This window comes from Drosophila santomea, chromosome 2L, assembly GCF_016746245.2.
Source record: "Drosophila santomea strain STO CAGO 1482 chromosome 2L, Prin_Dsan_1.1, whole genome shotgun sequence".
Classification (NCBI taxonomy): Eukaryota; Metazoa; Arthropoda; class Insecta; order Diptera; family Drosophilidae; genus Drosophila; species Drosophila santomea.
In genome coordinates this window covers 11252878-11268735 of record NC_053016.2, presented here as the reverse complement: position 1 = coordinate 11268735, position 15858 = coordinate 11252878, and the positions used below count along the sequence as shown (strand labels likewise).

At 45.9% G+C, this 15858-nt stretch overlaps 3 protein-coding genes and 2 non-coding genes across 6 annotated transcripts; 1 reads left to right on the top strand and 4 right to left on the bottom strand.

Moving 5' to 3' along the window:
- Nucleotides 1–99: 99 nt before the first annotated feature.
- Nucleotides 100–715, bottom strand: LOC120458140. The gene is made up of 2 exons (XM_039645684.1): nt 507–715; nt 100–444 (listed from the first exon to the last, which is right to left on the bottom strand). The coding sequence occupies exons 1-2, from the start codon at nt 666–668 to the stop codon at nt 232–234; spliced, it is 375 nt and encodes a 124-aa protein (XP_039501618.1). The 5' UTR covers nt 669–715; the 3' UTR covers nt 100–231.
- Nucleotides 716–1422: 707 nt separating this feature from the next.
- On the bottom strand, nt 1423–14204 carry LOC120455921 (unconventional myosin-IXa). Of its 2 annotated transcripts, XM_039642445.2 has the most exons (8): nt 13738–14204; nt 13395–13612; nt 6899–7185; nt 6107–6706; nt 4649–5353; nt 2446–4108; nt 2225–2382; nt 1423–2150 (listed from the first exon to the last, which is right to left on the bottom strand). In XM_039642445.2, exons 1-8 carry the CDS (start codon nt 14166–14168, stop codon nt 1905–1907), a joined length of 4308 nt encoding a protein of 1435 aa, XP_039498379.2. In that variant the 5' UTR covers nt 14169–14204; the 3' UTR covers nt 1423–1904. The 2 variants fall into 2 exon arrangements, with proteins under 2 accessions (XP_039498379.2, XP_043862582.1); XM_044006647.1 differs by lacking the exons at nt 13395–13612; nt 13738–14204 and adding an exon at nt 10764–11339.
- Nucleotides 7241–8108, bottom strand: LOC120455927. The gene is made up of 2 exons (XM_039642457.1): nt 7988–8108; nt 7241–7919 (listed from the first exon to the last, which is right to left on the bottom strand). Exon 2 carries the CDS (start codon nt 7850–7852, stop codon nt 7439–7441), a length of 414 nt encoding a protein of 137 aa, XP_039498391.1. The 5' UTR covers nt 7853–7919; nt 7988–8108; the 3' UTR covers nt 7241–7438.
- On the top strand, nt 8131–8202 carry Trnad-guc. The gene has a single exon. It is a non-coding gene; the product is annotated as a tRNA-Asp (tRNA).
- On the bottom strand, nt 8442–8513 carry Trnad-guc. The gene has a single exon. It is a non-coding gene; the product is annotated as a tRNA-Asp (tRNA).
- Nucleotides 14205–15858: the final 1654 nt, after the last annotated feature.

Sequence of the window (15858 nt, the reverse complement as noted above, 5' to 3'; positions counted from 1 at the left end):
TGAAAACATTATTAGGCACAGTTTTTTTTTTGTTACTACTTTATCAAATATTTGAGTTCTGTGATTCAGAAATATATTTTTATGAAGTGTGACAAAGAAGATAAGCCTTGTGTTTTAAGTGGTTTGTATGTAGTCGGAAGCGGCTAATGGCATACAATATCATATCCGATAAATAAATTCTGATTTCGAGTAATCAACAATCAATAGAGAGCCAGGTAATCAGCCATTAGTTTAATCCAGTTTGCGTCCGTATCGCTGCTCCTGGAGTGGGCATTCGAGCTGAGTGGACACCATTCCGACTGAAACTTGCTGTCGATGGCTGCGACGCTCCATTCGAGTGGCTGGATCCTCATCCAAGTCCCTATGAATCACGCCCACCTCCTCGGCCTTTAGCTTCAACAATTCATCGCGTAGCCACTGATTCTGGAGGGCCAGTATATCAACCTGTGCTCAGATAGAAGTCCATTAAATTGTCTGGGAACTCGTGTGTTTATGGTACACCTTACACCATCCAATTCGAATTGTATTTCGGCGATGAAGTCATTAGCTTCGTCGAGCTCCTTTTGAACCTCGAACAATTTATACTTTAGTTCGTCGGTATCACTCTGTCCGCAATTCAGAAGCCACCGCATTTTCTGTTTGATTTCATCCACATATGTCCGATCCATTGCCAATGGTATCCGCACCTAAGAAGTTTCGAAGCACAACTGCAGTGAGGCAAAATGTTTGCCATCCATTTAGCTTTTGCAGGTAAACAAAGGTTGGTGCTCTTGCTCCAATAAAGATAAACACTTATCATTCATAGACATTGTTCTTTTGAAATCTTAGCAGCCAATATTTTGTTGTGACCTATGGAGCTTTTTAATTTCTAAAAATCGAAAGCAGTACGTTTGCAGTTTACAACTTTTATTTTAGGTCTGATCAAAATTAAATACAATGCAAATAAAATACAAGTAAATATAATGCTATCTGTTTTGTTCAGCTGTTTGACTCGATTCCCTGGCAAAGGGTATGATACTTTAGTCAGAATGTATAATCTGAATCTCCATCACCAGTTGGATGGATACAGCCTATCTACGCCTACTTCTATTGAGGTAGAAATGTAATTTTAGATTTTTTTAGTTAACAACTACGATTCTCGACTGAATTCGATTTCCACAAATCGGGAACTCCAACACTAACTCCTATTCCGGTCCAGAAATTCCAGATCCCTTGGGTACAGGGTCACTGTTTTGAGGTGACACGATTGATACTTCACGTAGTAGCATATATTCTCGTAGACTTGGACCAGCGATAACTGATCGCACATCGGCAGGTACTTTAGTATATTTATCCATATATCTACATTTATTTGCTCCTTAGATTGAAATTTTTGTTCAAAACGAGAGATTATTTATGCAGTGAAACAAGTTAGTTTAAATATTTCAATGTATGCTTCGTTTATTTGAATGACAAAATGAACCGTAGTCTAATAAAATGCACAATTCTTATGTGAAATCAAAAATAATAATTGAATGGTGTTGTAGAAACGCACTTAACTAATTACTTAACGGCAAATAATGTAATCTCAGTAACATGTAAAATACTTATAAATTAGATGGAAGAACTTATTTGATTGGCACTTGTGGGTATGTAATTGAAGCTACAACCTATCGATTGGCGTTTATTAATAAACACGACCATAATAATACTACGTACGTCCGGGGCCAATTGGAGCACCTCAGTTAGCATGCGCTTCGTGGAAAGAATGCTTTTAATTAAATCTACCAAGTGGAATATTTACAGTCTTAAAACATTGGGCACGTCTATTATCGGTAAGAGTTGAAGACGCAGAGAACGTGTTACACCTAAGGTCTGGCCAGAATGATAACCATCAGAATCATAACCACTGCACTCCCTGGTCATTATTTACTGAGTGTCATGAACTGGAAGGGAACATGGAAGCTCTGCCCCTTGTGCTCCACCATCAGGTGACCCCGAACGGTGGAGGCACCCACCACGGTCACCGCCTCGCCCTTCTTCAGCTGCGGCGCCTCCGACTGTCCCTCCTCCGGGAAGTTCATCTTCATGACCCGGTTTTGGGGATAGCTTATCTTCGAGTTGCCGGTGATTGTGTAGGAACGAGATGGCGGTACTGGCGGCGGACGTTCCTGTGAAATGAAAGTAGTCGGGAGTTTAAATATCACATAATCACATTTACAAATTGCGAGAGGTAAACACCTACCAAATCGAGTCCAAACAGGTTGCAGGTCTGCTGTATGATCTTCTGGTCGCACTTCTCCTGCGGATCCGGCGGCGGAGTCCCAGCAATGGGCTGTGGCCTGGGTCTGGCCACTGTGCCTCCAATGCCCAGGTTCGTTGTCTTGGCCGAGAGGCGCGGTACTGTATCACAGAGTTTGGGTATTAGATTGGCGGAGTAGGGGAATACCCGTGGAGGGTTCTCACCAGAAATGGGAGCAGCAGCTGCCACCGCGGCAAGGGCGGCCATCGTGGAGGATGCGGCCTTGCTCTGCGCGGCGGAGTTCGGCGTGGCCTTGCTGTTCGAAAGTGGCGTCTGCTGATGACCTGGGTGCTTAGAGCGCTTGCCCATCCCGCCACTGCCCATCTTCTTGCGCCACCACCAGCCGCGCCAGGTGGCCTGCATCAGGGTGGCGCTCTTGTGCCTGATCTCGGTGCGCAAGTGCTCCAAGTGCTGGCGAATGCCCTCGCTGAGGAAGGCATGACGCTTGCCGGGCGCCCAGGCGAGGGTCACCGAGCCATCCAGCACCGGCGGCTGCTCCAGCGCGTACTGCAGTATCAGCTGGCAATCCTCCAGAGCCTTGTCCTCGCTGCGACGCAGCAGCCGGAAGGGGGCCAGCATCCGGTAGCGGGCGTTGAACTGCTTGAAGCGCATGCGATGCGGAAATCCACTGGCCATCAGGTTGACCGTCTCCAGGACCTGCAACGATCGAATCTGGCGCACCACCGTCGCCCTATCGAAGCTGCCGGCCGCCTCGGTGCCATTGCTCCGGATGCAGCGCACAAAGTGCGGCCTGGCGTGCACCAGGGTGCGCAGCAGATTGTCCAGCCGGGTGTGGAAGTCTTGGGTCAGCGTGGAGACCGGCTCGTCGCCGTTCAGCAGATCCGAGTGCGATGTGGGCGAAATACGGAAGCTAAGACCCCGCGGAGCCTGCTGCTGGGCATACAGAGCTTTTAGCTCGGAGCCAAAGAGATGGGTGGCGAAGCCAAAGTTGCAGGTGTGCTTGTAGAAGACACCCACCAAGTCGTCGGGCACCACATCGCGATTGGTGTCCAGGAAGTCCGTGGTATCGTACTCCACCCGGCCGGCAAAGTGGCGGATGAGAAACATGCGTGGATCGTGTGGCTCGGCGGTGGGTTTCGTCTCCAAGCGGCTGGAGCTGCGGTGCTGCACCTTCAACTTGGTCACATAACTCTCGGCAGTGCCCCTCACCGAACACTCCGCGTCCAGCATGCTGAGCAAACCAGTTCGCAGCGAGGATATCAGGTCAATGCAGGGCACATTGTCCACGTAGTCCACCTCGGTGTCGCAGACGATGCCCTCGTCGCGACAGGATTCCACCGAGGACTTGAAGATGTGCGTGTTGTAGAAGTGCTGCATGGTCTCGGCGCACAGGTTGATGCACAAGTGCTCCAGATGGGCATGCGGCGAAGGCTCCTCGAAGCCGAACATGTCCAGTATACCAATGAAGCCATCGGAAGTGGCATGGCGCACCGCATTATTGAGGGCCGCCATCGACTTGGAGCCGGCATTGCCGCCGCCAATGGTGGAGGCGTGTTGGGAGGCGACATCCGCCTGGTTGTGCACCGATTCGTTGGAGTCCGAGCTGAGGGTGCCCAGCGTGGATCCCAGGCGCTTCAGGCTATTGGCCCGACGCACAATGGTGGCCACCGTGCGGCAGTACAGCGCCTTTGCCAGGCAATCGCGCGTCATGTTGGCATCGCCATCGCCGCACACGGACTTCACCAGCTGGCCACGAACGTTGTGGGTGCGGGTGGTCAGTCCACGAAAGAGTGCCGCCGGCGGAACGCCAAGTAGACTGGCCACCGAGTTCAGCTCCGTTTCGCCCTTCACGTCCACCTCGAGACCCTGTAATGTAAACCATAATTGGATATTATAATCCTACTTGCTAAATAACTTGGTAATCAGATCATAAAATAATATTCAAAATATTTCTCGCTCAGAATGTGTTGTCAATCACGGCTTTTTCAGTCGTAAATTACCTCCATTATTGTGACGAATGGAATATGGCATCAGCGCAAGAAATTTTGCATTCTATAAATATGAATGCCAGAGTGCGATTCGAACTCGCGCGTACGGATTCGAAAGCCAGCACTCTGACCACCACACCAATGAAGCATCAGTATGCCAAGCGGCTAATCACAAACTTGGGTAGAACCTAAAATTGCCGCTAGATGGCGTTGAAGTATTGAAATGAAATACAGGTGGAGCTGTGGACGCTTTGGTTTCAGTTTTACAATCGCGAAAGCAAAAATTCTCTTACAAAATTGAAAGCTGAGTATTTAAAAATATGTATAATTTACAATTGGCTTACAATTAGATTTAGAATTGTCCAGGGTTCTGCAATAATTTCCTTCAAGGGTAAAATAACTATGGACTAAGACTTACCCCTCCATCAATAAACTGCACATTTCCCAGCAGCAAAACGGCAGCCAGCACACGAACGACGTCCAGGAACGGAATGCCCAGGATGCCGAGGCAGGTCTTCCAGGCCTGGAATCGCGCCGCATCCTCCTGCTCGTTCTGGCCGATGTCTCCGCGCAGATAGCGCAGATTGGCCGGCGAGTAGCCATCCAGGTGGAGCTTCTGGCGCTCCTCGCGGCTGAGACCAGCCAGTAGTTGATAGAAGATGTGATAGTTCTTCTCCTTGGGCAGCGGACGAATGACGCGCGTCTGGTCCAGGAAGTAGCAGTGGATCTTGGTGCGATAGAGCGCCCCATCCGTCACCTGCACCTCGATGAACTGGCCAATGCGACTCGACTCCGAGTTGGTTGTGGTCTTGGCCGATCCCAGTGATCTAAGTACTGTGAATGCAGCTGCCAGGTGCTTGAAGGCATCCGTCTCCGGACCGCCGCCTGCGATGGCAAAAAGCTGGCGGAGCATCAGCATCGCATTGGCCGTCTTTCCGGCGCCCGAAGTGCCCGACAGGATGATGGCCTGCGGATAGCCCGTCTCGCTCTGCTGACGCACTGCCTCCTGGACGATCTTCTGCAGCTGCGGGGCCAGCGGCATGGCGCGCGTGGAGGTGAGGGTCAGCGGGTTGCCCACGTCCAGGTACGGATTGATGGAGAGCAAGATCGGACCCACGTTTGTCTGAAACACCGCGCAAGATAAATGATGAAATGATGGCACATTAATTAACCCGGTGAGTCAATAGCTTCGGGGGTCATTAAAAATTCGGGGAAAAATGTATAAATGAGCTAACAATGGGGTCAGCAAGCTATTACGCAGGATATTTGATACAAACATTGACAACCAAACATTCTTAGATAAATTACTTACTACCTTAGTTTAAGTCACGATTATATTTTTTTAAATCTACAGCGCACTTAACCGAAAATAAAACAAGAATGGTATTAGTTGCCAAACAAGTGGTTGCTTTGCCTAATCAAATAATGTTTATAATTACACCTATTAAAACTTTCAGTGGGAAACTTCAAAGATAATATCTATTAGATATACTGCGATAAAGTGAGAAAGCTGAAGTGAGCTGAAAACTAACATTCTGCATCCCATTAATTGAGTAAACACTGCCCCAGCAAATGTGCAAAACCCGATCCAACTGCTCACACCTCATCCGCAGCTCCGGTTGTCAAACTCCGGTTCCCCAAGGGGACCAAGACTAGATCATATCGACTTCCGCGGCCTTCCGCCGAGTAATTGTCGAAATTAGCAGTTAATCTGAGGCTGAGTGCAAACGGAGCGGAGTTGGGCTTTAATGACAAACTATCAGCATAATTGCCGTAGAGTGCCGTCTAGTGTAGATCCCCGGACCGGTTCCAAATGGTTTCTGTTGCTCTGCGTGGACACAAGTGATTCACAGGGGCGGATCCCGCTAATACTCACAAAGTACCGCTGTTCATTGAAGCGGGCCTGCAGCGTTCGCATGACGGCGTGCTCGGTGAGCGGTCCCGACAAGTGGATCAGATCCTGCATGTCCTTGGGCGAGGAGTTGGCCTGCGGCGGCTGCTTTTGCTGCTGCACCTTCTGCTGACCCTCGGAGTAGCCGAATCCAAAGGGCAGAGTCTTCACACTCTGGCAGGGATTCGTGTGCTTCGACTGCGGGATGAATGGCAATTGCTGGCTGTGGGCGTGGCTGAGATGGTGTCCAACGCCTCCGCCATTGCTGCCCAGGTGTCCAGAGTTCGAGGAGCGCATGGGCAATGTGTTGGAGTTGTTGCTGTTGCCGTTGCTGTTGTTGTTGACCGGCGCATGGGAGTGGGAACCTTGCCCCAGGATACTTCCCATGCCGCTCATGTGCGGCAGTGTCCCAGCGGACTGGCCATGTCCGCTGCCACTCTGCTGATGCGGCAGACTCGGCTTCTCGGCCAGCTGGTGCGGAAGTGGGTGTGGAATCGAGGTGTTCCGCGCCGACACCACTGCGCCCCCTCCAGCGCCTCCTCCGGAGCCCGAGTTCGCAGGCAATGTGTGGCTGAAGCTGTGATTCTGTATTAGCGGGGAAAAGAAATAAATAAAGAAATAAATCTTTATGTAAGGTTAAGACGACTTCAGAAAGGCATGTACTAGACTCCGCCTCAGAAGTCAAGTGTGGAAAAACTTGTTCTTTATTAAACTCTTTTGGTTTGTTCAAATACTTCAAAATCCATCTTTAGGATGACTTTTTGCTGTCCAACATACCTTCGATGTCGTGTGATGTCCATTGGCGTGCTGCTGAACGGCGGTGGCTGAGAGTCCTGCGCCGCTGGAGCTCAGGTTGAGATTCGGACTTGACGCGTTCAGGTCAAAGTTGTTGGTCTTGGGACCCGCATTGGGACCTGGCGGCACCGGCTGAGCGCCATTTCCCTGGCTCTGACCCTGACCGGGTCCATGGCCCACGTGCAGTCGATTTCGCAGAGTAACCAGCTCGGTGCTCAGGCTTTTGAGCCGCTGCTGCAGATGAACTGCCTCGTTGGATGAAGATGCATCTGAAGAAAAGAGTTGTTGTTTGTTAGAACATCGATGAAAAATAAAATAGGCATATTTATCATTCACACATTTATTTTAAGATACATTTTATTATTATTTCAGATTTTCCTGCGAGCTCTTGTGATTCGTTTACAGGTGAACTGAGATAATCTGCGAGCGCCTTTCTTACCACCAAGTGCATTTACATTAACGGAAAACAAAGACTTCGCAAAAAATCTCAGCTCGCCTGCAATCGCATAGAAATCAATTTGCCTAACGAAGAAAAGAGGCACTCGTGGACTTGTCGTAGTGGCCTATTACCATTGATGAAACTGGTATGCCCACCATCATGGCAGTGTCCTTTGAAGAAGGATATATGACTGGCTGTCGCTCCTTGACCCAACGGATGGGCCGGGTCAAGTGCTGCACACTGGTGTCCAGTTTGATGCCGCACTTTCCATGATGTTGCCGAAAACGTGGCGGCTTGTGCAGTGTGTTGTGCGGGTCGCGGTAATAGTCTCGGTACCTCTGGCTCTCCAGATAAAAGTTGTCGATCCTGTTCAGGTCGTCGTAGTCGACAGTGAGCAATCCAATCCGAGGAGCAAAGCCCAAAATGCCCCGCCGATGAGCCTCCGCATTTTTGGCCACCAGCCTCATGTCTACTTCGGGAATGGGTTCCTTTACCATATTTAACAAGTTTTCGTATATGAAAGTTAACAGTGAACGAGTAAGCTTTTGTAACCTAATAAAATGTCTGTCAACAAGTGCAACTCATGACTGGTTATTCACGGGGAGTATGATAAATATAAATAAATTAGATACCTTTAATTAACTGGGTAAATTTGCGCAGGCTATATTATTCCCATGTTTTGCTTAGTTTAATCTATTTTTCAAATGTTAGTTATTATTATTAGTGGGAACACTAGAGATTCCGAAGTAGAACTATTGGCCAGCTATGTTTAACATCCTCGATAGTATAGTGGTTAGTATCCCCGCCTGTCACGCGGGAGACCGGGGTTCAATTCCCCGTCGGGGAGAACAGGATTGTTTCTTTTTTTATTTCATATATTATTTTTGATGTTAGCAATTAAAATTTAAATAATCATTATTGCAAAAGGATGACATGTAGAATAAGGAAAGAAAATACATGAGCCGTGCAGTACAGTCGTTAAAAATTATTTTTTTTTTAATATTGTTGGCTTGTGAAATGCTAAATTATTATTGATATTAGGAATTAAAATTTTAATAAAAAATAATAAAAAGTTTGAACAATCGTCTCCCCGACGGGGAATTGAACCCCGGTCTCCCGCGTGACAGGCGGGGATACTAACCACTATACTATCGAGGACGTTGGGTGACGTTGGCCAATAGTTCTATTCAAAATCACCAAACAGTAGACCAAATAATAAAAGATTATTATACAAATTGTTGATCTGATCTAAAATAATCATATTGTCTTAAGCAATTTAAATAACGTAAAGTATTTGAAGAACAGTAAAATATTTATATATAGACATTTTGTCTTTCTATAAAAAATTGAATTTTTTTATAAAGACCTCTTGAGCTTGATGCTAAATTATTACTTGAATAAATATCCAAATGTATTGCAGTTTGAAAGCTAAGCTGAGATTAGTATATTTACATCCCTTTTTCGTAGTATGCATTTAGTAGTGTTAACTTTAGCACTCACTTAAAAACATATAATCAGCAGACCATATGGAAATCTTCATTATGGCGAAAAGGAATTTAATTAGTTCTAATTAACAACTCAATACAACGAAAATCAATTCACACCGATTAATTTCGCCTGGGCCAACAGACTTTTATGCACGCGAATCGCTTTGGTAGGCTTGTGCCCATGGAGCAGAAAAAGTCATTTTAATAGATATAGATGGTGGGCATTTGCATAAAATGTTAATGAACCAATTTCGCCGGAGTTAATGAAAAATAGAGACACCGAAAGCGCTAAGATGAAACACAAGTTGGCGGCAGGTGGATACAAAATTTCAAAGACGTGTGTACATCGAGAATAGAAGATCAATGGGCAGACTCGACGAACGGCTTATAATGCCAACTGATTTATGAAGACTTTCAAAACAGGGCCGAGAGGTCATTGTTACAACCCAACACCCCGAAAACGCTGACAAGCTAACAAGATTTTATGAAGCTTATGCGTTTCAGAAACCTGTCTACTATTTTTTACAGCCTTCAGGCCTTCAGCGGGAAATCAAACTAATTAGCTAATGAAAAACGGTGAAAAGCTTGGACGAAGAGTACTACTACCAAAGTTATACCTTCGACCGAAGTATTGGTAAGCCAAAAGACTGGAGGCAGACTGGAGCTTATAACAAAATCAGAGTCGACAATATACGAAAAACAATATCATTGATGACTTGAGCTCAGACAGAGGAAACCAGTTTTGGTGTAGGTTTTTTTTAGTGCTTTCTGTGGCCCAAAGTTGCACTCAAGAAATAAGACAAAAGCCACAGAAAAAGGTACAGAAAATCTTCCAACGAAGACAAGCGTTAAATGTCGAGTCTCTGTTCCAATCAATTAATTGCTGATCATTTCACCAACTAGACTTAAATTAATGTAATTAGCAATTAGCTTTATTGGCTTTTCCTCTACGCTTCAGTTCTCTGTGTTTTTGCATGAAGCGGGCGACAACATTTTCGTGGAAGCTGAGTAACCAACTTGGCCCAAACTGGTCCCCAAGTTATCTGCTTTAAGAGGGAACAGGGGCTTGGGGAGGGGAGAAGAAGGTTGGTGTGGAAGAACAGTCGCGTCGCACAGATGAAATGTTGCAAGTCGAGAGGCAAGCGACACCCATACAACCAGGTATCCATATAAGCGGATTCGGTTTGTAGTTATTGCCGATGATTATGAATATGAATGCGATCGACTGCGAATTCTCATGGAGGTTGATTGAAAAACTCAAACGGGCAGCCCAAGATGGCAAAGACAAGTAAGTCGAGAACCAATCAACTGACACTCTCGACAGATAGCCCAGAAAAGAAATCCAGCAAATGGCTGGACCATTAAGCTTAATAAAAAGTTAGGCTTCTGTTTCAGTCGGATATGTGTATGTTGAAAAAGAAAATGGACATATGTATATAACATAAATATAAAAACAGTGAACTATCAAAAAATTAGTAAAATAAGGAAGAATAGAAAAAGAATATTGTTTGTATAAAAACAGAATCTTATATTAACTGACGATACAATTCATATTGGATTAATTGTCTTTACACTGAGATGCTTTCAAATCGGCGCTTCTTGTCTATAACTATCGAAAGACTTAAGCAACAAACTTGAAAGTACCACCTCCGTTCTTTCAGCTGCAATATAATTTCAAACCGTATGTTACTAATCCTTTTTCTTTGCTTTTTTGTAAAGAAATTTGACAGGCAACTAACTTTATTGTTCAAACGATACACGTGCATATGTGCTCCCGTGAAAGTTGTTTAAGAAGTGCTCCCCATGCCGAAGATGGTGATGTATATATTCCCTACCCCTATACAAAAGACTTGGACAACAAACTCGAAATTCCCCACTCACCAATAGACAAACTTATTCACAGGAATATTGTCCAACTTACCCTGCAGCTTCTTCTCCGTCTCCCAAAATTTTTGCAATTCGGTAAAGTATTTATCCAGTATGAAGACTTTTGACAGGCCCAATGTGGCCATCGTTGTTGAACATTTGTGTGGCCACGACTACGACGACGACGACCAAGACGGCGATTTTCTTATTTGAATAATTCCGTATACAGGCTCTCACCGCGCCACCGATACACTCGCAAATGGCCGGAGGAACAGGTTTTCGTATTCGTATTCGTATTTCGTTTTTCGTTTTCCGCACAGGCTCTGGCAGGCACCGTATCTATATCTATGCCATACAGACCGAACCCGAAACCGAGTCCGAATAAATATATATACATATGTATGTTGCGAGAGGGATATACATATATGTATATATGTATATATGTATATGTATACGTTTGGGCGAACGTATGTGCAGCTGCAACAAGTGAAGCAGCCGCACAGCACACGAAAATAAGTAAACAAGCGAAAAGAATGCAGAAGGGCGAGAGGCGGCCAAAAACCAAAACGAACCAAATCACTGAAAGCCTGGCCGTCAGGTTTTGGCTTTGGTTTTGGCTTTGCCTTTGGTTTTTGGTTCTGGATCTGCTTTTGCTTTTCCTATATTATTGTGCTTTAGTTGCTGCGGCTGCTGCTGCCACTGTGTTTGTTATTGTTGTTTTCTTCGCGGCCGCGCTTATTTTCTCGTTTTGTGCAGACTTTTTTTCGTCGTTTTGGTTTTTGAAAAACGAGTTTCCGTCTCCAACTTTAACTCCAGGTCCAACAGGCAGCCAGACCCAGTGTAGATGTGCGCTTAGATACCTCGATACCTCGAAGGTACACACGAAGCATACAGCCAGTCACACGGAGGGAGATGGATTGGAGTTGGAGTTTTCAGTTCGAACCCGAACCACTGGGATCCGCGATTTTGCTGATGGCACTTTCAACTCTCGGCTAGCGCGTGACCTCTTCGCCGATTAATTATAAACTATAATTGGGTTTTGTGCGATCGTTTCACTTGGTTTTTACTCAAACGAGAGAGCGAGCAGGTATATGTACTATGTACAACATCCGAACGCGAGCTCACCCGATGCGAACGATTCAAACTCCAGCGGCAGACTGAACGCGATCGCTTGTGCTGCTGCTGCTGCTGCTGCTACTGCTGCTTGGGAGCAGCTCCCTAAGATCTCGGCTTCTCCCGCTCGGCCAGGTAACTTTTTTTTTTGTTTTGTGTTTTCTAACAGGTAAGAGACTCTACCCTCCGCGATGCGTTTGCAGTTGCTCAAATATGAGGTCAAGTGTTTGAACCTCCGCCCGCCGACCATCTCCTTCTCGGCTCGTTTCGCTGGTCGCGTGATAATTAGTGGCGATTGTTTGTTGCTTTGCTGCATTTCGCAATTCCCACAGTAGTACACTGCAGTGTGAATGCTCATAGATTCACAAGGGTGTTTAAATAGCTGCTAGGCGTTTCAGAGAAACACAGCTACGTGCCTTTAAAAATGCTCCGTAAATATAGGAACAAGCAAACTTTTTTTTACAACAATTTGAACCTTACCATTTAATCATATCTACAAAAAAAACAAGAGAGAACGCTATAGTCGAGTTCCCCGACTATCTGATACCCGTTACTCAGCTAGTGGAAGGGAGAAGGAGAGTCTTAAACACAATTTTTGGCGGTTTGTAGGCGTTATAGTGGGCGTGGCAGAAATTTTTTTGGCAAATCGATAGAAATTTACAAGACCAATATAAAAATGAAAAAATATCAAAACATTTTTCAAAAGTGTGGGCGTAGCAGCTTTGGGCGGTTTGAGGGCGTTAGAGTGGGCGTGGCAAAAAGTTTTTTGGTAAATCGATAGAAAATGACAAGACTAATACAAAAATGAAAAAATTTCAAAACATTTTTCAAAAGTGTGGGCGTGGCAGTTTTGTGCGGTTTGTGGGCGTTAGAGTGGGCGTGGCAACATGAATCGACAAACTTGCGCTGCTTCTATGTCTCTGGAGTCTGTATGCTTAATCTCAACTTTCTAGCTTTTGTAGTTCCTGAGATCTCGACGTTCATACGGACGGACAGACGGACAGACGGACAGACGGACAGACGGACAGACGACAAGACATGGCATTCGCTATTGATCAAAATATATATACTTTATATGGTCGGAACGCTTCCTTCTGCTGTTACATACTTTACGATTAGTATACCCTTTTACTCTACGAGTAACGGGTATAATTAATTCCTTTTAAAATAACGGTTTGCTATTGTAGCGGTTAAGACTGCTTCGCGGGCGATCGTCGAATGTGTTATCGATTACTTTATAACCGCTTCGCGGACGCAAGCAGTCCAACTGCTTAAAGAAAATGTGTGTCGGTTGAACTGCTTATGTGACACCACTTAACTTGCGGCAACTGCTTGCCCGTAAAAAACGTTTTTTTTCGAATTTTAATTTTATTATAATTTATAATGGGGTTGGCAGTAATAAAAGAGTTGAGTAAAAGACTACAATCAAATCAAATGTTGCGAGAAACTAAAGACCCATTACTCATTTTATCACCCAACAAGCATTTTCAACAGTAATTTGTTATTTTTGTTTTGTGTTCCAGTTTTCGTTATATTATATATATATGTTATATACAAGGTAATTTGCTTTTACCTGTGATATTTCCTGTGGTTTTGTTGCACGCCTTCTTCCTCTTGGGCACTGGCAGTGTGTAAATGGCTGAGAACTTGGCAAACCTCTCCACCACAGCACTCGTCCTGTTCGACTTGAGGTCCTTTTTGTCAACTTGCACTTTTCCGGGCGGGGATACGGACTTGCACTGCCCAAGGGGGGTTGAGGTTTTCGTTTGCTTTGGTGACGCCGTTGTGGAACTAAAAATGAAATGCAAAATGATAAAAATATAACTACAAATGAAAGAAGTATGCAATATTTTCACTAATCTAATAATTTGTTTAAACATTATTTGAGTTAACTGGATTCACTCGAAATCACTCACCTGACTGCCTTGTGGTACTGGCAGAAGAAGTCGGGTCGCATGCGATGGCGACAGAGGAAGTCCTCGCACAGTCGCAGGACATCGTCGTCCTCGCAGTTGTCGCTCTGGCTGCTGCTCTCGCTATCCTGCTCCTCGTCCTCATCCTCCAGCTGATCCCGCTCCAATTGCACCCCACCGCCCCCGCCTTTCGACTGGGCATCCTGCTGCTCCGGCGGACTGTAGAGAAAGGTGGGAAGGGAATCGCCGAGGAAATCCGGTATGTTCTCGAAGAAGTCCGCCGTTCGCTCGTAGCTGCTGCTGCTGGCATCGGAGCTCTTGGATCGCTGCAGCTTGGACTTGGACTTCAAGCCGCGACTCCTGCTCTTGTGGTAGGTCAGCAGCTTGGGACGGCCCACATCGTAGTCGGCATAAGTCTGGTCCGGCAGCAACATAGCAGCCTCATCCTGATCGACCCATCAACTGGTCAACAGCTGAAAAGGCAGCAAGCTTCATTATGGTGATATTAAGTTTGCCTAGACAGCCATAGTTATCCTTCTATGATCCCCAGTTAAGCCAACAAAAATTTGAATGATAGAAAATAAAGCATAAATGCAAACTGAGCTAGATCTTTTCCATCCGGCGAAAGCAGGATTGAGGATTGAGGACTTGGCCCGCTTTTGGAATTTGGCCAGCTTCGACGAGCTAAGCGACTGGTGAAAAATCGATCGTGACATCAATTCGCATTTTAATTGCTTTTAAATCAAGTGCGCAATGCGCATGCGTCTGGTCGCAGGAGGCTTCCGGGGCTTCCGCGTCTGCAGGTCCATAAACCTGTCGGTTTATTGGCGCAGCCGATTACCACGATTAGCGTGACCATGACGAAGGTGACAGACACGGACGCTAATGCCTTTTACTGCCCAGCTCAGATGGGTCTGGGTCTGGGTCTGGAAGTGGGAATGGCAATGGATCTCGTCTGGGGGCGGGGCCTGACTGGACGCCACATCATGCCACACCATGCCATGCAACATGTTGCAAGTGCGTCTAAACAGATGAGTTTGCTTGGCCAAATGAGACGCAGTATTTACGCCACACGCGGCCACTTCGCCGTGTGGTCCACCGTGTGGAGCTATCCACTCGCCCCGTTGGCAATTAACTCAAATGATTGTCATAAAGTGTTGGACGTGTGCGGAGGAACATGTGGCCGCCATCGGCAGCAGAAATCGGAGACCAGGCCGCTGGCGTCGGCATTTCTCAATGTCACCACAGCGGGCGGCGGCGTTTGATTAAAGTCACAGGAACACAAAGAAAAAGGTGCTCACGAAATTGGTCAAAAGTTCTGATTTGTAGATAACACAATGTCTGCCAGATAAGACACATAAATTATACTGTTTAAAACCAATAAATTGTATAAATATTATGCATATTTGAGCAGATTTATGAGGTTAATTTTTTGTAGTAGTTCGGGTCTTCCAATTGAAATATGTAGCATTCTTTTCTACATATATACTTCTATATTTGCTGTGATAATCTCACGAGAAAGTGCCCATTTTCTCTGCCTGTAGAAGTCACTTTGAGATCAGCGATATCTGCGCCACTTGTGGTTTATGACGCAACATGAGAGCAGAAGCTTTGAAGGAAGGGCCCATTCCCTTGGGACCAACAATCTAGTACTTTGATTTTGTCAATATATATGGCTGCTGATTGGCTCCACCTTTCACCACCACCATACCCCTTCCTTCCCAACTCGAATCCTATCTCTCGTGGCTGACAGATTACACGGCCAAGGAAATGTTTGGGCCATAAATCGGCTTAAGCAGCGGAAACGAAACGGCAGCCATTCCATCTGGAACAATTTGGCTATCTGAACATGGCTAATCGCCATGGTCTCCTGGTCGCGGGTTCTTTTGGAATGAATAAAATATGTCATCTAATAAATGCGCACGGACAGCGGGAGCCGGAGAATCGGAGTATCTGAGTATCAGGTAGCGACATCGCATAAAATAAAATAAATCTCATAAATATGCAGGCTGTGTGGAGCTGGAGTTGGAGCTGAAGCTGGAGTTGGGGCTGCAGATGCAGATGGAGGTGGTCCGTCTAGAATGGTCCGTTCGCTGGAATAGCTGGGCAAGCTGACTGTTGCGA

Bases quoted from the DNA above. Each gene is read 5' to 3' on its own strand.
- LOC120458140 (XM_039645684.1), bottom strand. From the start codon at position 668: ATGGATCGGACATATGTGGATGAAATCAAACAGAAAATGCGGTGGCTT. The intron at 445-506 runs GTAAGGTGTACC...ATCTGAGCACAG, and splicing joins TACAATTCGAATTGGATGGT to GTTGATATACTGGCCCTCCA.
- LOC120455927 (XM_039642457.1), bottom strand. From the start codon at position 7,852: ATGGTAAAGGAACCCATTCCCGAAGTAGACATGAGGCTGGTGGCCAAA.
- LOC120455921 (XM_039642445.2), bottom strand. From the start codon at position 14,168: ATGTTGCTGCCGGACCAGACTTATGCCGACTACGATGTGGGCCGTCCC. The intron at 7,186-13,394 runs GTAAAAGCAAAT...TCTTTTCTTCAG, and splicing joins AACCACAGGAAATATCACAG to ATGCATCTTCATCCAACGAG. The intron at 2,383-2,445 runs GTGAGAACCCTC...TCTGTGATACAG, and splicing joins AGCTGCTGCTCCCATTTCTG to TACCGCGCCTCTCGGCCAAG.